The sequence below is a fragment of the Barbus barbus genome (genome assembly GCF_936440315.1).
Source record: "Barbus barbus genome assembly, chromosome: 13".
NCBI classification, from domain to species: Eukaryota; Metazoa; Chordata; class Actinopteri; order Cypriniformes; family Cyprinidae; genus Barbus; species Barbus barbus.
The window spans coordinates 9,906,367-9,932,063 of NC_136741.1; the positions used below are offsets into that span (position 1 = coordinate 9,906,367).

At 39.7% G+C, this 25,697-nt stretch overlaps 1 protein-coding gene across 1 annotated transcript in view; it reads left to right on the plus strand.

Annotated features, from left to right (window-relative positions):
* LOC306878683 (protein kinase C alpha type-like) overlaps positions 1-25,697 on the plus strand; it is a 155,244-nt gene that overhangs the window by 99,595 nt on the left and 29,952 nt on the right. Inside the window, exons 4-9 of the mRNA XM_079431167.1 lie at positions 3,818-3,929; positions 4,135-4,263; positions 17,941-18,097; positions 20,238-20,372; positions 20,751-20,844; positions 24,961-25,101. Coding sequence (XP_079287293.1) covers positions 3,818-3,929; positions 4,135-4,263; positions 17,941-18,097; positions 20,238-20,372; positions 20,751-20,844; positions 24,961-25,101 — 768 coding nt within the window. The remainder of the gene's footprint in view (positions 1-3,817; positions 3,930-4,134; positions 4,264-17,940; positions 18,098-20,237; positions 20,373-20,750; positions 20,845-24,960; positions 25,102-25,697) is intronic.

Sequence of the window (25,697 nt, forward strand, 5' to 3'; positions counted from 1 at the left end):
CACTTTCTAAACCTGTATGATTTACATTTTAAGTCTACTTACAAATTGTAGTCCATTACTGAGCCCAAATTATTAAAATGAGTGTATGAATGAATGAATTCTCTCATTCTCTCATATGACATGAAATTACTTTTTGATTACTTTAAGATTTCACCTAACACGCTTATCACATTGATTTAAATAGGATGATCTTGTACCAAATTTATATAAATATGCAAAGAAAAAGAAAATTCCATTTGTTGTTACTGACAACATTACGTCAAGATTTCCCAAACTGGGGTTTATGAAGGAACTGCAGGGGGGTTGTGAGTTTAATGAAAAACAAATTATTAATTAAATCATAACAATTTAAAATTAAAATAAATCTTCTTAAAATAACATCAATCAAAATAAAACATTTGTTATTTGTTTACCTGCATGTCATGTGACCACCAACCAAAGCCAGAGAACTGTGAACATGCAATGTAATACTTAAGCTAATTATTAACTAGTTACCTTAAAATCTCAGGGGTACTTCAAATATGTATAGTTCAGTCATGAAACTCCTAGTGTTACGGGGCTGACGAGACGTGAGACATGCGGATCCATATGCAAAGCTTTATTATTAAACATGGTCAGAAACAGGCAGGGTCAGACAGTGGCAAACAGGTATGGCAAGGGCAAGACACAGCAATCCGTGGAGCAAGCGTGGGTCAACGATCAGCGAACAGTATCCAAAGGGGCAAGGCAGAGAGATAATCCAGAGTCGAAAGCAATAATCCAAACGGGGAGCAAACAGAGTCCAAACGGCAAGGCGAAGGGTTAATCCAGGAAACACGGGCAGGGTCAGACACGGCAGGAAAACAAGGCAAGACTAGGACTAGGATAATGGCTCTGTAGAGTAGCTATCGCTATGCGAGTGATATACGCTAACAATACTCGGCCCTGAGCAAGAGCAAGTACCAGGCTTAAGTAGTGAGTGGTGGTGATTGTGAAATGGTGATCAGGTGTGGGTGTGATAATTGAGAACAGCTGTGCGTGATTAGGGAGTGCAATGGATGGTGGGAAATGGAGTCCAATGTGCTTGTGAGTGAAAATAGTCAATGTGGTGAACGGGTGACCTCTGGTGGTGGTAAACCAGGAGAGCATGGACCAGATTCGTGACACCTAGATGGCGCAGGCTGACAGGTGGTTAATGTAACTGATGATATTCAGAGAGTTACTTGGCACAACTGATTGGTTCATGTTGCATATGCAGCCAATGAGCTTACTGCCTTGTATTTATATGGCTGACTAGCATTCATTTGAGATTTTTTAAGTTTCTCTGAAACCCTCCACCGTCCCCAGCTCCGCCTTTATAGATCTGCTATGGGTTATTTTATATGCTATTTGTGCAGCAGCAGAATATCTTAAATACTCACAGCACCGTATTGCCATATGCATTAGCAGTAGCAAGTTCCTGTACTTGCTTGCAGCAGCAGCAGCGATAATCTACAACTACAGCAATAACCAACAGCAGCAGCGGCAGCAGATCTATTCCGCGAAGACCAAATACATTAACATTGTAATATCCATCACAATGCTAAAATCTTCTGAGCGTTGTCACGATTGAAATGTATATATATGGTGAAAGAGGTTCGGCTGACAAACAAGTTTGTGCATTACATTTAAAAAAGAAATAATGTGAATTTGTGCATTTTGATGTGTCTGAAAGCCTTCCTAAGACATACATGGTTAAACCTACTGAGTGATAACTCAAATAAATAAGAATGTGTTTGTCAATAGTTGATGCAGTTGTGAAATGCTGAGAAAACATTGAAATATTTTTGTAATTTCAGTGGTCAAATGCCGTGTGGCCTCTCAATTTTCTGTGTAATTATAGCCTCCGGACTAGTAACTAATCTTTGTGTGAATGCCCACAAAACTGGACGACTTTCTGAATGTGTATAAATGGTAGGCTATAATAGAAAATGAAATGTAATAGATGTAAAAGAAAAATTAAGGAGAATCAATAAATTATGAATAATTTATTGTTATTGTATGACTTATATGTAATCAATAACAAAATAACTATTGTCTGATTCAGAGTATTTTAAATTGTAATTTAATTTAATTGCAAGCACTTTATTTTTGGGTAACACTTTATTATTGTCATTGTTACATGTAACATGTACTTACTATTATAGTAACAATAAATTATGCATAATTACAAGTAACCCTAAAACAAACCCTAATCCTAACCCTAACAATATAGTAAGTACATGTAGTTAATTAATATTACTCAGGACTTAAATGTATAATTACACCGTTACATCTTAAATTACATCTTAAAATAAAATGTAACCAATTTTTGTAGTCTGATTACATAATCCAGATTACATGTAATGCGTTACTATTACTTTACAACTCGCAATTGCAAGTTTATATCTCACTGTTACGTGTCTGTTTCTGTTTAGTCTCCTTTTGCCCTTATTTGGTTCTTCCTGTTCTGGTTTAGTTAATTAGTAATCATCGTTTAGTCCTGTTTTGTGTTAATTGTCTAGTTTGCTCCTGTGTTCCCCGGTCTTTATAAATCCTCAGTTCTCCTTATGTCTTTGTCAAGTCTTAAAGTTATGCTTACGTTGTTTATAGAATGATTTATTGAATCCTGAAACTCTTGTGTTATTAAAGATTCTGTTTTCTACTTACCCGCTGGTTCCTGCAGTCCTTCGTGGAGCGTAACCGTAACACTCACAATTGCGAGAAAAAATTGTCAGAATTGCGAGATACAAACTCGTAATTCTGAGAAAAAAAGTCAGAATTGTGAGTTTACCTTTATTAAAAAGGTATTCTGACTTTTTTTCTCAGAATTGCGTGATAAAAACTCGCAGTTCTGACTTTATCAGAATTGCGAGTTTATATCTCACAATTATTACTTTTTAACTCGCAATTGCAATTAAAAAAGTTAAAATTGTTAGATAAAAAGACGAAATTACCTTTTAAATTTTCTATTCAGTGGCGGAAACGGGCTTCCATAGAAAGGTTCTCAAGCTCCAAAAAAAAAAAGAAATCATAAAAGTTGCTCTTGATAATGTCAGGTAATATTAGTCCTTTGGAAGCAGCCTCTATATTTTCCTTCAGGATGTCAGTGTTTGTTTTTAATTACATAACTACAGATGATATCTGGCTTGACTAATGTTTGCCTTGATTTTATAATTATATAGAAAAATATGAGCCTGTCTCAAAGGAAATGTCTTGTTTTTTGTCTCCAAAACGATTGAATAGTAGAATTCAGTCCTGGCATTTTGACCCTTATACCCAGATTATACCAGATGCATTTGCTTATGTGATGCCCCTCTGCAACTTGAGTCTGTTCAACACTGAACGTGTCACATTCCAACCTTCCAGCAGATGTTCCAAATCCATTTGTCATGTTGTCGGAAGCAGTGTAGTACATCAAAAATAGAATGGTTTATCTAGTTACTGTTGGTGACTCTGCAGGTATATTTGCTGTTAATACACCACTTCACTCATGTTTGGTGTAGACAGGGTGCAATTCACACAATTATAGAGGCCAGTGTCACAGCATGACATCACAAGTTGATGAACTTGGCATCACATGGCATGATGAAGTTAATCACCATGGAATCTATACCATTTTGACCCAGATTAATTGAATTTTGAACGTTAAAGGATTCATGAGATTTTAAAATTCATAAAGAAAAATTTATTTCATGTTAAAGAGGCATAGAGAAAATTTTGTTGTGCTTCAGTCTCCTGTTCCTGCCTTTTGGTTTTTCTCAGACTCAATCTCCTGACCTGTTCTCTCTCTTTCTTTTGAATCGTTTCATCTGTGTAGGACCCTAGAAGCAAGCACAAGTTTAAGATCCACACCTATGGCAGTCCCACATTCTGTGACCACTGTGGATCTCTTCTGTATGGACTCATACACCAAGGGATGAAATGTGACTGTAAGTACCATACTAAACTATTTTTGCCGAGGGGTGGTTCTAGGGTCAGTGGTTATTTGGTACTATTCTATGTAATCATTTGATTAACTATTGTAATATTATATGTTACTATTATGTTAAAATATTATGTTCAAGGTATTATTTTCATTAAGTCAATCTGAAATCAGGGAACTCCTGCTTTATGCAAATGTGTGTGTGTTCACAGCCTGTGATATGAACGTTCATAAGCAGTGTGTGATGAATGTGCCAAGCCTTTGTGGAATGGATCACACAGAGAAACGAGGACGTATTTACTTGAAGATTGAGGTGATAGGAGACAAAATGCATGTCACAGGTAAGTTTCCATGTTTTTCATGACCAATGGTGCAACAGTGCAAAACATGTAAACACTGGCGGATCTAGGGGTAGGGGTGGGGCCAGAGGGGCACTGGCCCCAGCTGAAATCTGATTGGCCTCTGAAGTGCCCCTGTCCTGTCACCCATCGCTGATTTACGTTAGCGTTAAATCGTTCGAAATTCAACCTGTGTACCGCATCTTAATAGGCTTTACTTGTAAATATGAAGGTACATGTGCATAGCCCTGACTGATTTAAAATTTTAATTTTGGGCACCCCTGCATCATTGACATTAACAGATGTTTCAAAACACCACTCATTCAAGGAAGTGCATTTATTGCATAGACGGCGCAAGTGCATAATGCACACGAATGTGCACAGTTCAATTGAATAATACAATTTGCGCCATTTAACTTAATGCTGTTGAACTTTGCTTTACAAAGTTGACTGAACATGGTGTCGGTTTCATACTGATTACTTTATCACAGAACATTTGTTTTCGATAACACTTACTTCATTTGAAAGCAGACATTTCAGGCTTTCTATAGAGATAACTCTAATGTTTCTGTGTTGAGTATTTGCTGAGTTACACTTCATTTTAGTGACGCGTTACTATAAATATATCGCGGAGACGGAGAAGACAGAGAGCGCATCCTGTTGGTTTTCATTTTTTTTCCAAAACCACAAAGTTTTGTTGTAATCGTGAGTGTACTGAAAAAAAAAGTAGACACTTAACAGTTTCGATTGATGTATAACACTTATTTGTGTGACCAAAATCAACAGAGTACTTTTAGTGTCTTTTGCACTTATCTTAAAAAAACCGAGTTGGTATCGCCGGCGATACAGCCGACCCCAGAGGGTTAAAGTTCCAAAGACTTGAACAGTAAACTTTGCCCCTTTCTGTAAATTGTGGCCCCTGCTTCTAAAAAATCCTAGATCCGCCACTGCATGTAAATGTTGTTCCATATCTGTTTCCCAAGGTGTCCTTCATGGTTCTGTATTTGGTCCACTGCACTTTATTTACTATATGCTTCCACTTAGTCACATCTTTTACCAGCACACCCTCAACTTTCAGGGCTTTGCTGATTATAAACAAACGTTAACTTTTTTCAATGTCAACTGGACATTAGTTCCAAACTCTCTGCCCCATTCCTTTCACAATGTTAAGATTTGAAGGACCAGCAAATTCCTCAAAGCAGATAAAATATATTGTTAGCCAAATGTCTTGTAATGTTTTTTAAAATTCAAATGTACCATGAACTGTCTGATAATGCTGATGGTGTTCAAGTTGACATCTTTGTAATTCTCTCACACAATCTCTCCATGACCTCTTTACCTTTTGAATTCAAAACTCAGCTTGAAAATGCATCTCTTTACATTGTGTTACTATGGTTTCTAAATCCAGTTGTACCTGTTCTGTCCCAATAGAGTTGTATTCTTTTGTTTGTGCATGCTTTGCTTTCATTATACTTTGTGCTGTTTAGGAATGCGTCATAATTTGGGACATCATAAAGATAACATAGAAAAGCAAAAATCTTAGTCAAAAATATGAATAGAAACCAAATGAGCTGTAACAGTTAAGATAAAAGACATGGAAAATAATCATATATAATGTAAACATTAATTGTGCACACTATATTACAGTTAAAATAATATATTTCATATTCACAGTGCATTTGCCACAAATGTGCTTGTACTTCAGTTGAGAGGTTTTTTTCTGCATATAATAATTATGTCAAAACATAAAGATCATTACAGAATAATAATTAATAATTTCCTTGTCCCCTTTATAATCAATGTACGATATTTTATTTAATTTTTTAGTTTGAGCCTCTTATTGTGAAGTCACACCACTTGGAGGAATGTGATGTAATTAATTTAAAATGATCTAAATTCATTCACATATACAGTAAATACAACACATTGTTAGAGGGTGGGAAAAATTCTACTGGTTGCAGCAATGGCCATGCATCGTCATTACATTTATCATCATTACATATAAGCAACATCCACAGCACATATATTAGGGTGACCATATGTGCCATTTTTCCCGGAAGCATCCTGGCCAGGATTTCTATATTGCCTAAAATATCTAGGTTTTGGCTTTGTTTGTGTGTGCATAAACCTATTGGTTTATGACATCAAAGTACCATACAGATGGTTCCTTATGCTTTCAAAATGCTATTGAGGTACTTTGATGTCAAACACTGATCGTCTGAGCCATGCCACTTTAAGTTAAACACAAGACTATGTACGCATATTTACATCGCTTTGACCATAGATCCCACCTTCTCACATACCATGATTGGTCCATTATATACAATGCCTGCATGTTATTGGTCAAAAAACTGTTCGATCATTACCTTCAGCAAGTTTGAAAACACAAAAACAAAGCCAAAACAAATTCTGGCTAGGTGTTGGGGAAAAATGGCACGTATGGTCACCCTAACATATATATAAACTGTTCCATGGATGTTGTTAAAGCATGCCAATCAGCAATGTGAATCAGTCCGTCAGTGAGCAGACAGTGGGCGGTCAGTTGTGCCATTTAAAGCTGAGGTTATGTTGCATTCAAGTCCTCCTGGGACATTCGTACTTACGAGTTGACAAGTCGTCATTACGATGTAGGGTGCATTCAAGTCACTTTGGTCGGAACAAGATGGCAATTTTAGTTTTCTACATAAAATTCAATGATTTTTTTTAACTCTATATCTACAAAATCAGAATAAAGAATGTGCATCATTGTGTTTTTGCTTTTTTTCTCTTTTTATTCAATTTATGAGTGATGTAAATGAATCATTATACATTCTAAGGTAGTTATACAATAATATAATATTTTGTATATGTAACTTAGTTTTATTGTGCATTACCTAAAAAAAATAATATTTTATTAGTTTCAGCGTCAATACAGACGCTGCATAACTACAGTCTTTGGCTGCGTCCATTGCATCCGACACGTTTTTTTCACTGATACGCCCACAACTCGGAAACTCTGGGCTTAAAATTTTTTTTTTGAGTTTCCCACTCGTAAAAACTACTTTGTGGTTGCGTTCATGTGCATTCAACACGTAAATACGATGTATCCGACATGACTTGAATGCACCATTAGTGTCGTTGTAGATGTTCTGTGTATTCTGTTTTTTTCAGAGAAATTCCAAATGCTGCTACCCTGATACTCTGTGTTGTGTTGTCACCAGTATATTAACCTTAAAACATTACATTTTATATGTATAGCATTTGTACAGCTGAGCTGATCCCCTGTATTATAGCATTGCTTTTAGAAGAGCCTGAAGGCCCCAGTCTTCAGATCCACACATTCAGAGTCTGGAGTGCTGGAGCTGCACCTGCACAATCAGCCTGATTACAACGTGCCAGCTAACTGCACACACACACACTGTTGCAGTGTGATTTAGTCTGTGTGATGTTCACTGGTTGAGGAAGAAAATGCCATTAGCAGAGAATGTCAGACTGATGAGTTCAAGAATAGATCACAGGCTGCATTCACACTCACTGTGTGAGTGTGCACGCATGCACGAGTGCACTAATAGAGGGCTTTGTTTGCTTGTTGGCATACACATATGTGCTTATGAGTATGTGCATGTACATGCATGTGTGTGTTATATCTGTAACAATTTTTTATGCCAAATGTCACATAATTAAACAGCTGCTCTATTATATACCATGTAAAGCTTTTGGAGAGGTGAGAAGGAGTGACCAGATATAAGAAACATATTTATACAAGCAGACCTTGTTGCTTCTTTGACACAGTCTGTATTGAATAAAGCACTATAGAAATAAAGGTGACTTGTTCTGCTAGAAATACATGTATACACGTGTGTGTGTGTGTGTGTGTGTGTGTGTGTGTGTGTGTGTGTGCGTGCGCGTGTTAACTCTTTCTTTGCTTGAGTTTTAATTTTAAGTGTTCATGAAAACATGTACAGTAACCAGTCAAAAAAAAACTGAGAATTCATGGATTAAGTTTAGAAAAACTGAGGAAATATCTGATTGCGTCAAATGTGGTAACACTTTTCAGTTTTCATTTGCTAGCATTAGTTAAAATGAAATGCAAATTAACAATACTTCTTCAGAATTTATTTATCTTATTTAATGTTAATCTCAACATTTAATGATACAATTTTTAAGATCAAAAGTTGTATCTGTTAGCATGGTAGCACTTTATTTTTCAGTTCTGTTACTCATGTACATACTATGTTCTTATTTTAGTAATTACAATAACTAGGTACTTACCCTTAACCTACCCCTAAACCTGACCCTACCCCATGTAGTTACCTTATATTACCAGTACTTTCTTAGATAGATACACTGTAAATACATGTAAGTACACGTACTGTAAAATAAAGTGCAACCGTTAACATTAGTTAATGCACTGTAAACTAACATGAACATTAACTAATTGACTAACATTAATAAAGATTAATGCTGTAAAAAAATATATTGTTCATTGTTAGTTCATGTTAATTAATGCATTACCAAAGTGTTACCATTAATATTATCAGTTCTATTCCAGTATGGCAATGTCCCTATACACAGATCAGCCATAAATTTAAAACCACTGACACCACTGATGAAGAGAATAACATTGATTATATTGAATATATCAGATATATTAGACAGCAAGTGAACAGTCGATTCTTGAATTTCATTTGTTGGAAGCAGGGAAAATTCAAAAGCAATAAGACAAGAGACAAGATAGTGATGGCTAGACGACTGGGTCAAAGCATCTCCAAAACGGCAAATCCTATTGGGTGTTTCCTGTATGTAGTGGTTAGGATCTACCACAAGTGTTGCAAGGAAGGACAACAGTTAATCTGGCATCAGAGTAATGGTGTGCCAAAGCTCACTGGGGCTCATATACCGTAGAAATGCTTTACCGATTCTGGTGTGGAAGGAATTGACTGAACAAAGCCCAGACCTGAAGCCCACTGAACATCTTTGGCATAAATTGAAATGGGAAATGCAAACATCAGTGCTTGACCTCACTGATGCTCTTGTTGCTGAATGGCAGCAAATCCTTGTACAACATCTACCAGAAAGGCTTTCAAGAAGACTGGAAGTTGTTATGAAAGCATGACTGTTTCAATGCTTTTGAAATTAGATTGTGAACATGATACAAGGTTACAGGGAGGTCAGACACTTTCGTTGATGTGTTTAGTGATGGGGCCTGGCTAGGGATGGTTCGATACCATAATTTTGGCTTCGGTACGATACCAGAATGTAATAGCTCGGTATCGATACTAAATCGATACCATAGATGACAAATAACCAGCCTCGAAATATAAGTGAATTTAGAACAGTTTTATTAAATATAATAATAATAATAATAAAAACAGATTCATATCTTAATAACTTTGTATCAAACTAACAAAAAACCTACAGGGAACATAGGTTACATTTTGATGTTGGAGAAAAAAAAAAAATAGGCTAACTGAAGTAATAAGATGAAAATATATTCAAATAGTGCAAACAAAATGTCTGACCTACCGGGAACATAGGTTACATTTTGACTGAGTTTTGAAGAAAAAAAATACAACTGAAGTTGCGCAATTAAGGCAATAAATATTGCTTTATTGTAAAGTGTTATTCTAACAGTCAAAGTAATATTCAAAATCACATTATTATTTCTCTCTCTCTCTCAGATTGTTTTCAGATTTCAGACTCAGCCAAAGAAAAAGCATTAAATATAAATCTCACTCTCTCTGCTGCTTCTTATTAGCGGTCGACAGCACGGCAGAAATATTCCCTTCATATCATTGATACTAAAATGAATATAGCAAAATTATTGCTCAATTCAAATCCAATTAATATTCGATTGTATGAAATGCAAGTGTATATATTACGTGACCAAAACTTCACTGGTTCTAGCGTGTCTCACATGCACGTTTGATCCTACTGTATTACATCTGTATGTGCGTTGATCAGTTGTAAATAAAAGTTCAAATTAAATCTGAATTTATGAATGATGCACTCACCTGAAAATATCAGGATGAGCAAGCAACAAGTGCTTAAAAATGTTTGATGTGTTGTCTATGTGGAAACGTCTCAGGTTAGTATGTAACCATGGTTCCCTGAAGGGAACGAGACGCTGCGTCGGAACCCATATGGGAACGCCTTCAGCGTGACCAGGCTCTGAATATGATGTGTAATCAGTCAAACAAAGGCGAGCCGTCACGGGCCAGGAAGTATATAAGCACGTGCGGCGGAGCCGGCGTCAGCTTCAAGTCATGAAGCAAGCGCTGGCAGGGATGCCGGAAGTGTGGCTACGCGACGCAGCGTCTCGTTCCCTTCAGGGAACCATGGTTACATACGTAACCTGAGACGTTCCCTTCCAGGAACTTCGAGCTGCGTCGGAACGCATATGGGAACGAGATACCAACGCCGCCAGACTGACAAGTCCCTGCCTGGTGTCAGGATGAAAGGACAGAGGAGCCGGGGGTGGCTCGGATGTCGAGGTCATAGAACCTAACGAAAGTCAAGGGCGTGGACCACCCAGCTGCGTTGCAGATGTCCTGCATAGGAACACCTGCCCAGAAGGCCTTGGAGGGCGCCACACCTCGGGTTGAGTGCGCTCTGACTCCCACCGGCGGGGGGAGCCCAGAGGCCTCGTATGCCAAAGAAATGGCATCCACTATCCACCTGCTAAGAGTGGGCTTCGTAGCAGGAAGGCCCCTCTTAGGCGGACCATAGCACACGAGCAGCTGGTCCGACTTTCTCCACAGGGAGGACCTGTGGATGTATGCGTCCAGTGCTCGCACTGGACACATACGGTTGTGCTTCTCCTGATCTGGCTCCCCGAAGGGAGGAGGACAGAAGGCCTGCAGTACGACCGGCTGTGGAACGACCGACGGGACCTTCGGAACATACCCCACGCGGGGGTAGAGGAATACTTTCGCCGAACCGGGCGCAAAGTGAATAGAGGCCGTTGTCAGGGCCTGAAGGTCACCCACCCTCCTCAGAGAGGTGATAGCCAATAGGAAGACGGTCTTGATAGTAAGGAGTCTCTCAGTTATCTCCTGAATGGGCTCGAAAGGTGCATTGCACAGAGCCTCCAGAACCACAGCCAGATCCCACGTAGGGACGCGAGATCGTACCGGAGGCCTCAGCCTCAGCGCACCGTGGAGGAAACGTGTAACTAGGGGGTGTCTACCCACTGACTGGCCACCGATAAGGGCGTGGTATGACGAAATGGCTGCCACGTAGACCTTAACAGTGGATTGGGTTACCCCTGCAGAGAAACGGGCCTGCAGGAACTCCAGTACTGCACCAACGGGCCAGTTGACTGGGTCGAGCTGGCGGTCCCCGCACCAAGAAGTGAAGAGCCTCCACTTCAAGGCGTACAGTTTCCTCGTAGAGGGAGCTCTGGATTGGAGGATGGTCTCGACAACCTCGGTTGACAGACCGGAAGCTATGAGCTGTGCCCCCTCAGGGGCCACACCCACAGCTTCCATAACTCCGAGCCTGTGAGAGGAGGTCCCTCCTGACGGACACTTCCCACGGAGTGCCGTCGAGGAGAGATATCAGGTCCGAGAACCATTCTCGGCCCGGCCAGAACGGTGCTACTAACAGTAGACTGATCTCGTCCCGGCGCCCTCTCGCCAGAACTCCCGGGAGCAGAGCGATCGGGGAAAGGCGTACAGACGAAGCCTCGGCCACGTCTGTACCATAGCGTCCAGTCCCAGAGGAGTTGGAGGGGTTAGCGAGAACCAGAGAGGACATTGTGCTGACTCTCGAGTCGCAAAGAGGTCCACCTGGACCTGGCCGAAAATACCCCAAATCTGCTTCACCACCTCGGGGTGAAGCATCCATTCCCCGGGCCTCGGCCCCTGCCTCGACAGGATGTCTGCTCCCACATTGAGATGCCCAGGTATGTGCATAGCTCTCAGGGATAAGAGCTTGCCCTGGGACCACACAAGGATCTGGTGTGCCAGCTTGTACAAGGGGCGCGACCACAGACCTCCTTGGTGGTTGATGTAAGAGACCACTGCCGTGCTGTCGGTGCGCACCAGCACGTGGTGATCTCTCAGGTCCGGGAGGAAGTGCTTGAGTGCACGGAACACCGCTAACATCTCTAGCCAGTTGATATGCCACGTCAGGTGGCGACCACTCCACAGACCGCGGGCAGGGTGGCCACTCATGACCGCACCCCAACCGGTGAGGGAAGCATCCGTCGCTAGCGAGATGCGGCGACAAGGAGCTCCCAACACCGGCCCCTGGGACAAGAACCAAGGATCCCTCCACATGTCTAAGGCACGGACACAACGGCGTGACACTTTGACAGCGCGGAGCGAGTTTCCCCTCAGGGAGACCCCCTTGGTCTTGAGCCACCACTGTAGGGGTCTCATGTACAGCAGGCCAGAAGGTATCACGCTGCCATGAGCCCAAGCAGTCTATGAAACTGCTTGACAGTGAGTGACTGGCCTTCTCGCACTCTCTTGACTGTAGTGAGGATCGACTCGATCCGAGCAGGGGACAATCGTGCCTGCATCGTGGTCGAATCCCACACCACACCTAGGTAAGTGGTTTTCAGAGCCGGAGAAAGCACACTTTTCTTGGCGTTCAGTCTCAACCCCAGATCTTTCATGTGGGCGAGAACGACATCTCGATGCCGAACTGCCAACTGCTCTAATTGAGCGAGGATCAACCAATCGTCGATATAATTCAGTATGCAGATGCCCTGAAGCCACAACGGGGCCAGTGCCGCATCCACACACTTGGTGAAAGTGCGGGGTGAAAGTGCTAGGCCGAAGGGAAGAACCCGATATTGGTACGCTTTGCCCTCAAAGGCGAACCTCAGGAACTTCCTGTGAGAAGGAAGGATGGAAACATGGAAATATGCGTCTTTGATATCTATCGTGACAAACCAGTCCTCGGACCTGATTTGAGCCACGATAGTAAGCATCCTGAACTTCAGCTTTCTGACTGAGCGGTTCAGTAGACGCAGATCCAGTATGGGCCTCAGCCTCCCATCCTTCTTTGGAACAATGAAGTACCGGCTGTAGAAACCGGACTGGGTCTCGTGAGGAGGAACCAACTCGATGTCTTCCTTCCTCAGCAAAGTACCGACTTCCTGTTCCAAAACCAGAGCCTGCTCGGGGCGGACCGCAGTCATAACAACCCCGCAGAACGGCGGGGGTGGCCCGCCGAACTGAATACGATAGCCTTTCGCTACGGTCTGCAGGACCCAAGGAGACACATTCGGCAGCCGCTGCCAGGCTGTCAAATTATCTACTAAGGGAATCAGTCTCTCAAGACTGACCTCTGGTGCAGCCAGACCGCTGTCTCGAAGCGGTGCACCGGAAGGAGGCACGTGGCCTGGCTGCTGGGGCGAGTTTCTCGGCTCCGCGCTGCCGGGCGGACAAACCTGAGAAATATACTCGCTGGGACCGGCTGTGCCCTGGAACAGCGGCAGGGTCAGCAGACAAGTCCCTGGAGGGCACCGAGGTGAAGTGGTCACCGAGTGCCGCGGTGCAAGCTGGAACCTGCCGATGGCGGAATGTACTGCATCGTCAAACAGGCCAGAAGGCTGCAGCGGTGCGTCCAGGAGGCAGACCCTGTCCTTAACTGTTTTCATATCGGACAGGGTCAGCCACAAATGCCTCTCCGCCGCCACCAAAGCTGCCATAGAGCGGCCGATAGCGCGGGCCGACTCTTTGGTGTCACGGAGGGCGAGATCGGCGGTTCTCCTGAGTTCTAATATGTCATCTCCTCTCACATCCCCGCTCTCATCCAGCTCTCTCAGCAGCTCAGCCTGGTATGCCTGCAACACTGACATAGTGTGCAGACACGCACCAGCCTGACCTGCTGCCGCATACCCTCTGCCCACTAAGGAAGATATCATACGCAGAGGCTTAGTGGGCAGCACAGGAGCCTTTAGGGGCGATGCCGTGGACGGAGACAGATAGCTCGCAAGCGTCTGCTCGACCGGCGGCATCGCCTTATACCCGTGCTCATTCAACCCCCTTACATTCCCATAATAACTGGAGGAAGGAACGAACTGACGGGCCGAAAACGGTCTCGCCCACGATCTCGACACCTCGGTGTGGAGATCGGGGAAAAACGGGAGGCTCCTGTGAAGAGGTGCTGGCCGCGAGCGCAGAAACCGCTCATCTAAACGGCTGGGCTGCGGCTCAGATGTTCTCTCGGGCGGCCAGCTGATGTCAAGCTTAGCAACCGCCCGAGTTATCACCTCTAATAGCTCCTCATACTGGGGTGCAAGAGGCGGCGAAACCTCATCAACGCTCGTCAACTCAACCTCCTCGGAGGAAGAGAGACGCAGCGTTGAGCCCTCGTCTCGTTGGGGAAGAGTCCGCTTCCCAGCCGGCGGGGCACCAGATCTGGCTGATACGGGAGGAGATAGGGACATGCCCGTCTCACACTCGCCAGCCAGATCAGCCTGCGAGCCCCATGAGTGCAGCCGCCGCTCTGCCTCGGCAGCAGCGGGACCGGCACCGTGCGGGGAACTCGCGAAGGCTCCCTTCTCAAAGAGAGCCCTCCGGGTGCGGAGAGTACGTAGTGCAAGCCGCTCACAATGAGGGCAATCGGCTCCCTCGAGAGCCGATTCTGCGTGCTCCGCACCCAGGCAGACCACGCACAAATCGTGTGTGTCCTCTTCCGTAATATAACGAGGGCAAGGATGCACACACAATCTGAAACGTGGCCTGGAAGCTACACCCCTGAGCTTGCCCTTGGCTTTTGGCATTATTACTGCTTCTTGCACTTAAACTGGACAGACAACAGTAAATAAGACTGACACACATAGAGCGCTTCGCTGAATGACAGAAAGCTGACGCTTATATACTTGCTGGTCGTGACGTCCCCCCGCCCGTGACGCCTCGCCCTTGTTTGACTGATTACACATCATATTCAGAGCCTGGTCACGCTGAAGGCGTTCCCATATGCGTTCCGACGCAGCTCGAAGTTCCTGGAAGGGAACGCATGATTTATAGCAACGCTTGCATACAGGTGCAGTAAGTTCGTTCACCTTTGTCATCTGTTTTGTATCCAAAGTAATGCCATATTTGACTTCTACTGTTCTCTTTGTTTATTAATTTCGGGTGCGTTGATAGAGTTGAATCTGTTTAATCCATCGCGTTGTTCTGTTGTCACATTTTACCGGTTGCGCAGCAATTTGGGAAGCACTGCCACCTACAGGTGCATTTCACAACTGCAACGTATGAAATACCGAATTGAGCAAAATTATGATATCGTACCGTTTGAAATATAATATATGCCGGTATTTTTCCAGTACCGGTATATCGCGCATCCCTAGGCCTGGCACATTGTTCCAATTCATCTCAAAGGTGCTCAGTAGGGCTATTTTATTTCTACGCGAACTTTATGGTTTAGAAACTGGCATTGTCATTTTGTAAAAAGACCCTCCTCAAACTGTTGCATCAAAGTTGGAAGCACAAAATTCTATAAAATGTCATTGTGTGATCTAGCATTAAGATTTGACCACTGGAATTACTGAAATAGGCAAAGCCATTATTCAGAAGGGAATGTTCACATACTTTTGGCCATGTTGTGTACTGTACTTTCATGTTCAAGATATCTAATCCATCATGCATCACGCCTCTGAGCTCAAGACCTTAGCGTGCAGTTCTCTTAAGAGAGCTATGAACTATTTACTCTTAGAGGAGGACAAATATGCCAGCAATGTTTATTTTGCAGTGGTAGCCCAAGGGAAGAACACAAAGCTTTTTTCCCCCTTTTCCTTGATTATGTTTGTAGTTTATCGTCTTGACCCTCCATTTTCAATGTATGTAGAAAACTCTTTTATGAAGTGAACTCACTTAGTTATTTAGTATAATTTTGCCAGAAAAAGTTTTATCATATGTTAATGTAAACAATCTTGTGTAATATAACTTGTGTTTGTTTGTTTGCTGGTTTTTATTGTATTTGTTATACTTGTATTTTTTAATAGTTTTTGCCATGAAAATAGCCTAAGGTGCTAACGTGGCATTAAATAAAAATATACTACCGCTACTACTACTGCTGACCCTCCATTTTCATACCGTTAGTTTCATCTGAGAGTCTCAGCAGAAGAAAGAAATCTTCAGAAATGTTCAGCAGAAGCATAATATAGACTGAAAGTTCTAAATTTGTTAAAACGTATGACTGAAACTCCATTAGTTTCCATGCATCTGCATACTCATAACAGTATGTGAATAATCAATAACTAATCCCTAAATTAAATATCGCATTATATGAACTAATGATTACTTAAGGCATGTACTAATCAAGAACTAACCTCAAGTATGTCACAAAAATTCATCTGTGAATAATGACTACCTTGACTACAAGTTTGTTAATTAATGTATTAATTTTTTAGTCTAAGTTTTCACAAAATAATTAATAGGTCTTGTTTTGTAGTTATAGATCTCGAGTTCTTGATTAGTACATGCCTTAACTAATTAGCTCATACTGTATTTAAGTAATATTTAATTTAGGTATTAGTACATGATTTGTTTTCCCTGTTTCCCTGTAGACAATTCATCAGCACAGCTGTGGATGTTTGAGTCTAAATTGACTTTCACACACCTACGTTTGAGCTGTGCCAAGCAAAATATGTTGATAAGATGAAGTTTGTGTTGTAGTTTTAGTTTTAGAATGCCACATCCTTAGAAATAAGGACTATATCTTTACATGTCAGAAGCATATCTTGTCAATAGCTATCTTGCTGTTTGTTTTCTTTTAACTGATTTATTGTTGCTATTATATTTTATTGCTGTATTTTCACTCTATTTAGTGTTCTTGGATTTTGAATTTATGGTTTGTGGTATTGTATGTGTAATGTCAGTGCAATAAAGTGCTTTTAAATTCAATGAATGAATTTAAAGAGAGAGAAGCAAACACAGAGACACTTTGGGTCATTAAAGTGTAGAGCACCTCCTACCTGTCAAACATAAGCAGTTCAGGGACTGAGGTAGTCTATGTTGATATTTGCATTTTCAGACAGTGTGTTATGTAGTCTGTGTGAGTTGTAGTCTGGCAATGTCTACTTCACAGACTAAAGTCCTTTGACAGATCCTCCACTATTTATTCATTTATTCTATACATGCATATCTTTTTTTTTTTTATTGTGCCCCATGTTTTTCATTTTATTCAGTGATTATAAATGTTAGTGGCACACCACGTGTTTGCATTAGCCTTGTTTGTTGTTAGATATTCAAAGTCTAACCTTTCTGTGGGTTTGAGTAAAGAAAATATGTAGCAGGTCTTTCTGTGTTGTCTTATGGTGTGTGTGTGTGTGTGTGTGTTTGGTCATGAGTGATTATATAAAGTAGCACTCTCAACCAGACAAACAGTTATGGAATGCCTTCATATAAGATCATTTCAACAAAAAGCATCAAAGACCTACATTTGCATTTCTGCTCTGACAGCATGACCCTGATCTGGAGTGTTTTGTACCCTGATTATGATACTTAATCCAGTTGCTAACATTCATAGTCAATTCATATTGCATAGTAATTATCGTTTAAAGCCACTTCTTTATTATTATGTCACAGTTCATAGTTTATGTGGAGTTACGTTACCCTGAGACTTCAGAGTCATTACCTGCTCTCCATTATTTACCTATGTTTTATTTTAATTTATGTATATATATTTGTTTATTTTAATGCTCTTATGTCATCTTTTATTTGGCATGTTGTGTTGCAGTTGGGGAAGGCAAGAACATGATTCCAATGGACCCGAATGGATTGTCTGATCCATATGTAAAACTCAAGTTGATTCCAGACCCTAAACATGAGACAAAACAGAAAACGAAAACCATCCGTTCTTCCCTGAATCCGACTTGGAACGAGTCATTTACATTGTGAGTCGCAACATTTTTTTTATTACAGCAGAATATTTAGGATTAATGTGTCATTGGTGTTAGTTTTACTGTATGTGTATAAGCATTGTATTATTTATTGATTTATTGATAATATTTAGGATTAATGTGTCATTGGTGTTAGTTTTACCTCATGTGTATAAGCATTGTATTATTTATTGATTTTTACACAACATGATATTACTTGTTCTATAAAATATACTCTTCCATACAGGTATACTGTATCATCAGTTTTAATATATGGCTATATATGAAGAGTTCAGATGCAAAAGCTTCTAAGTGCCGTCTGAAATTTGCTTTAGATGATGGATTTTCAACTGATGGCACAAACATTTAATACATTTCATTCCAAGGAGGACAGAGCTATTCGCACCTTAAAAAGATACGCATATGAATAACCCCCCAAGAACCATACCAAACATTAAAAATAAAAATTATTTATATCTTCCTACAAATCACATCAGCTAAAAATTAAGAACCAACAGATAAATATGAAAGATTTTCAAAGATGCCACATGGCTGTTCGTTGGTATAGTGGAGTGAACCTTTCTATAGAGTGACTTCCATAGAGAAGGTCTATGTTCAAATCGATATAAGGTCCTAAGTTCAAATCATTGAATGTGTAATCAGTGTAGGGTCACATTTAATTCTGTGACATGATCTGTACTATATGATGCTATTATACTCCGTCCCCCATCCCTACCTTATTAGGTAAAGAATTAGGCTGAATGCTTATGCTATTTCTATGGTGGGGAAGCAGCCAAAGTGATAGGTGGTGGCAAAGAAAAGCACAGGGACCAGCACCGTTTAGGTGCATACATTCAATCACATCTTATCATTCAAATACATTTATGCAAATAATTGACTGTGAACAGATTATCATAAACATGCCAACTGAAACAGTGATGCATCTGTACAGGTGGATGATGACATCGTAAATAAAAATTTAATAATTAAAGGTACACTATCTAACAGTTAGGGCTCTATCGGTTCATAAATAAAACTGCATGCTTCATGCAAAAAAAAAAAAAACATTGTAGCTGGAGCTTATGGATGTGAAGGTCAAGTCAAGTCAATATTATTTGTATAGCGCTTTTAACAATGCAAATTGTGTCAAAGCAGCTTTACATCGGCTTGATATAAAGCTGGGTGTCATTCTCCTCTGGCCAGACAAAATCAGTAGTTTAAATCTAAACTAAAGCAGAATCAGATTGTGCAAAGGACTCATTGAACTGAAGGTCATGCAGGTATTAGGCTTCTCTGGCAGGGATCGTCCCAACAGGTCTATATTGATATTTACATTTATTCATTTGACAGATGCTTTTAACCAAAGCGACTTACAATTGAGGAATACAACAATCGATTTACTGTAAGATGGCAATAAACATGAGAAGTGCCTGTTATACAAGGTGTCAGTCATCATTCAAATTAGTAAAAGCTAGGTCAGGAAGGGATAAGGATAATAAGAGAACAGAAAAAATGAAGGAATTGATTTTTTATGAGGAGGCAGTTATATGCTCACAGAATAGATGTTTTCAGTTGTTTCATGAAGATTGTGAGGGATTTGGCTGTCCGGATATAAACACCTATTAGTGACTCACCATAGGGATTTAGGATGGGACAAAAACAGTTTGGATTACGTTTTGTTAATTTTGAAGAAACAAAAAGTTACCTAGTGCACCTTCAAAATTCAATAATGAGGAATGGAAACGTTTGCTTATATTCTATGCTTTAAATGTTTAACCAATGTGTGTCATTGTATGTTCATAATGTGGGCCTAAATCTGCATACACGAAGATGGTTTAACAGTCTTTTTCTAAAGATGAGACTCATTTAGGAATTTTTTAGTGAACCTTAAACTTTATTGTAAAATCCTCACTATTTGAATGTCTGTAAATAGCTACTTAGGCTATTCAGTTTGTGTTTTGATGTTAATATTTACAATGAAAGTTATATAGTTAATAGTTACTGTAAAAAATGTTTAGCCTCGCTTGAGTTTTCATCTGAATAATATGGCCCCTGAGTAGCTGAAAAGCCCTTCTTTAGAATATGATGAGGAGAGCACTAATGCTATGCTTCATCCTGGTCCGTGTGTGTGTGTCTGTCTGTCTGTCTGTTCCAGTAAACTGAGGCCAGCAGATAAGGACCGTCGGCTATCTGTGGAGGTGTGGGACTGGGACAGAACCACCCGTAATGATTTCATGGGCTCAATGTCCTTTGGTGTGTCTGAGCTCATGAAATCCCCAGTGTGTGGATGGTAAGAATTTGTCTCTTTCTCACTGACCCATGTAAGTATCTGACAGGAAAAAGGTTTGGTCACTTTTTAATTAGTAATTTCCCATTGTTATTAGATACGTCTCGTTAGTTAAAAACCAACATCAAAGCCGTGTAGTGCACTCTGTTATAACCCTTCTGAAGCTAGCTTTTTGTGACAAAAAAAGACTAATTTGATGTTGTTGTTCACATAATCTTTCCCAAAATTGTACACCACTGTAGCCAGTTAAGCAGACATGCTGTGGAATATCAATTATATAATAATATTATTTGGAGAAAAAATAAATATTGCTTTACAGACTTTTTTTGCTATGATGAATACGCAATCATAACTTGTGCCATCTCTTTACCTGTGATGCAGGTATAAAATGTTAAACCAGGAGGAGGGGGAGTACTACAGTGTGCCCATTCCAGATGAAGATGATGAGAATACCGAGCTCCGACAGAAGTTTGAGGTGACTTTTTTATTATCCTTATGTGCAAACCTCATAAACTTCTCTTGTGTTTCTTTAGAAAAGCTCTTTTTGACACAAATGAAAAAATGATTTATGAGTTTTTCGAAAAAAGAATTGTGTTTGTGTCAAGAATTCAACCTGAGGCTGAACCAATAATAAATTAGTCTGTGGCTCTTACCAAACAACTTTTTATTTCCTAAATGCTAACAATAAGCTCTTGTGAATTAATCATAAAAAATGATAATCAAATCATTATTTTAAAACAATTATTTTGTCTTTATTGACTAGGTAGAATGTGCAGGTTTGCAAACACCATGAATAAATTATTAGAGTGACCCTCAGGCCTACAGACTCCCGAGGGAAACAGCAAATGTTTAGTGTGAAATGCATTGTTATTATGTACAATAGCATTACGTAACTCAGATTGTATATCTGTTTAGCATGTTAGCTGGAGCAGATCTGTCAGTATTTTAGCTGTTGTTTTTGTGTATATGTCATGTATATAAATTGTTGCACTGGAAACATGATTAGGAGATATGCATTTTTCATCTGCTTGTAGCTTTCCTGAGACACATACTGTAGATGCTTGTTCACATAGAAATACATTATAGCTGCCTTGGAGCTGTTTATGTCTACGTGACCCATAAAACATTTAAAGCTAGTTGCCACGTCAGTCAGTCACCATTGGCTATGAGAATCAGTTTTCTAGTAATTCCTTGTTTTGCCAGATGATGGCAGTCATAACTTTTCTTGTCAGTTTTCCCTGTTTAAGTTAGATGATGCTGAAATCCCACCACCATGCCATCCTGTGCTTGAGGAGCTGAACATAATCAAACCCACTTTTATTGAGAATAAGATTGATATGATCTATTGTGAGAAGCAAAGTGGAAACTCTATAGTTAGTTTCTGTTTACCTTTTGCAGGACAGCATTGTTCAAAGCAATACAAGTGCTTGCAGCTTCATTGGGTGCTGTGGGTTGAATGTACCCATAGCCTTTTAAGCAGACAAAGGAATGGTATGGAATACAGTATATAGTAATATTATTTTGGGGGAAAGACTATTTAAATTAAAATAGGCCTACTGGGAGGGGTTGATATAGAATTTTAATTACCAGCTGATTTTTCTGAATTTAATTATTTTTCTGTGCATGAACATATTCTTTCTATGACAAATATATATCTCATAGATTTAAGATTTAAGTCAATTTATTACAACACTTCATGTTCGTGCAGTGTTCCTGTTGTTTTTCTTTAACAAGCTTCACTTATTTGTAAATCAGATAGAAAATTCAGAGGCAGCTGCTTATGCTTATGCCCCTCTGTCATTTTTAATCAGTGTGTGTGACAGACCTCCGACTGAAGAGGGTGAGATTTCATCAAAAACAGTCGGCAGGTGAGAAACCCCCTACTGAAAGTTAGTTCATACAAGTTGGCCAGTGAGGCGTCCCATTTACCCGGACTTTCTCAATCCACATACTAAGTATGTCTTTGCCAGAGATATGTGGCCATAACTGTGGTTGGGAAGACTAGATAAATATTGTCTTTTTCTTTTCACGCATATGCTACGTGTCTGCATGTCCATCTGCATGTATATCTCTGTTTACCCCTCTCATGTGGTTTCAGGATCAGACTTTAGTGGACCTTGAGCAGGTGCGTGTCAGCAGCAGCGTTCAGATATGTGTGTGTTGATTGGCTGGCTGGTTATATGCCCGTTTTATCTGCATCACTTTTTTATTAATCAAGCTTCATCTTGAAGTATGTGAGAGTGTGAAGCCTTTTGCAGAGAATACTTGTTGTGTGTGCCTGCTCATGGGGCAGTGATAGGTTTCTGATATACAGGTATGCTTAGACGTGGGAATGAATTATGCTGCAGGGAGACATCCCATTTTTGATGCAAAATACACTTGCACATTGACCTAACAGCTCAGTATACAAAGGTAATTATCAAAAAAAAAAACAATGCCCAATGTCTTTAATCTTCTGGTATTCTTCACTAAAACACAGGCGGAGACAAGTGTAATATTTTGTTTCAATACTTAGTTCTGAATATTTAGTATTTTGAGACAATTTCATGGTACTACACAAAATTCACTTCTAAATTTGTATATAATATAATAATATGTCATATTGTTTTAATGTAATACAATGTGTAAGTTAAAATATAGCAAAAGTACATGAAAAATCCAGTGCATGGAAGGGAGAATAGTGCCATCTGGTGGGAGAAAAAAACAAAAAACAATTTGTTTAAGTATAATTTTTAACGGTCTTACAGAAAACCACCAAAGGGTTGAAACAGCCCTTCTCTCATAGTTGGCACTAATGAAGTCCCTTTATTATGGCATCAATGTCTTCATCATCCAGTGTTTTCTGACTCATTGTAGAGTGTAACCATGTCTTAAATGGCATAGCATGGGGGAAAAAAAGTTCTCCCAGATAAGTTGCTAAAATTTGAAGAATTTGAAGATGTGAGATGTGAAAACACATGCTTTATGAGTCTTTCAACTTTTTTCTTATTAATGTCGTCTCAAAGAACTTTCAGCTGGAGCTTAGGTCAGCCTCCATCACATTGTTGTTGTTAGGGACTTTGATCTTTTTTGGCAATCTTAATAAGCACCTTCCCTCTGAGAACAGCTTCTTTCATACCATCTTGATCCAGTCAAATCTGCTGCATCACAAAACTTGCATCGTCATGAGTATCCCCACTTTGTACCCCTGGCTCTGATGGCTCTGCTAACAGATTGAGGTCTTTACTCACCAGGTCTGTCCCACTGTATAGACGCTGTGTTATATGTTTTCCACCACTGCATAATCTTGAAGTGCTTCTCACCAAAGCATTTACATTTAGTCATTTAGCAGACACTTTTATCCAACTTGAGGACAAAAGAAGCAATCAAAACCAACAAAAGAGCAAGTTATTTATACTCCAAGGAACCCAGTGAACTTTTTTTATATTATTTAATTCCCAACCACCAACTTAGAGGGCTCAAAAGCTGTTTAACATCACAGAAGGCTAAAGGTTCTTCACTTCAGCGATTCCTTATAGAGGCCTTCAGTCTTTGCTCTGGTGTTTCTCGTCACTGTCATTCTATAGCGTATTCAGAGTTCAAAGGGTTTCTCTGTAGCCGTTACAAACTTGCTTGACAGATATTTTCCATATTGGACATGTTGCTATTATGGCAACAACTTCATCACAATCAAACTCTGACTTGTAGAGCTTCTTGTTTGGAAGACTTCCAACCCAAGCTATGCCGTAAACAGGACCTCTGAAGTGGTTGGCATAATGGGCAAAAAGAAAATTGTTTTGAAAATTGTCCCAATATATTATGGGCTCCATAAATTCAGTTGGAAGGTAGGTTACGCAAAATCAGATATTCTTCAATTAAAAATATATTGTGCGCTGCTGTTGTAGTTTGAGCTCAACGCCGTCCAGTCTAGCTTGGCAGAAAATCTTGGCTTGCTGCCTGACTTCTGCATGCTGTGATGGAAAGAATTTCATCTGCCTTGGGTAACTGCATGGGCACTACCCAGAATTCTTCAAGAAGGCAGATTTAGAATGAACCTTGTTGTGTATGGATTGTATTATAAGGACATTGGTAGGAAATGCAGAGTGCAAGAGTGGTTTATGCTTTATTGGCTGCATCTATAAAAGGTTATTGGACCTTAGTCAGGGTAGATACAATATTATTATTATTTTAATTGTTTTTATTATTTCACAAATGTTAGCCATAAAGTCTGTTCAAGGGGTTGTAATGTGTTTTATTTATTTATTTTTATCGACTTTGCTGTCAGTTGTTGAGCTGGCACAACATTGAAAATATGTTTTACCAAAACAATTCCTGGTGGGCAACTTTGACAAACATTATGTGAAATTTTGATTTAATATTATTAAGACTGTACAACTTGTTGAATGGACAACATTTTATTTATATATATATATATATATATATATATATATATATGTATGTGTGTAATCTACCCAGACTGAGGTCTATTCACATGACAGAAATTTTTATCAAGAAATTTAAATCAACTGTATATGGAATTCCATGTGCATTATGGGAAAAGCTTCCCTTTAGTTCTGGCTTGTTTTTACAGCTATTGTATATCTGTGTGCAGAAAGCCAGATTGGGTCCATCCAAAAAAAACATCACCACTTTAGATGACAGTGGGTCCACTTTACCCTCAAACAATGTGGACAGTGTCAAGCTCACAGACTTTAATTTCTTGGCAGTATTGGGAAAAGGCAGTTTTGGAAAGGTGAGTTTCCAATCACTTCCCCATAATTAGGTGTTTTAATAATTACACAGCAGTTTTTACTCACAATTGTACAATTGGCCCTCCCTTTTTTATGGAGTGTGTATTGTAGTGCTTATGGACTGCATATGCTTATGACTTTTCCTAACATTGTGTTTAATTTTCCTCTGAATTTATTAATTAATTCATTTAATTTAATTTTATTTAATTTAACTTTTTTTGAACAATTGGGATTATCTACATTTTAAAAGGCACTCTTACTCTTACTTAATTTAAATTGATTGTTAAATCAACTGAATTGTAATCTTTAATCATAAGTGTTGTATATTATTGTTTTTACCCATAAATTTAACCATATTAACTGTATACCAGTATTTATTTTATATTTTATTGTTGTTTAATATACAGTATCTCAAAAAAGTGAGTACACCTCAATTTAGTATATCTTTTCAGGGGACAATACTATAGAAATGAAACTTGAATATATTTTAGAGTAGTCAATGTGCAGCTTGTATAGCAGTAAAGATTTACTGTCCTCAACAACTCAACATACAGCCATTATTGTCAAAAAAGCTGGCAACAAAACTGAGTACACCCTA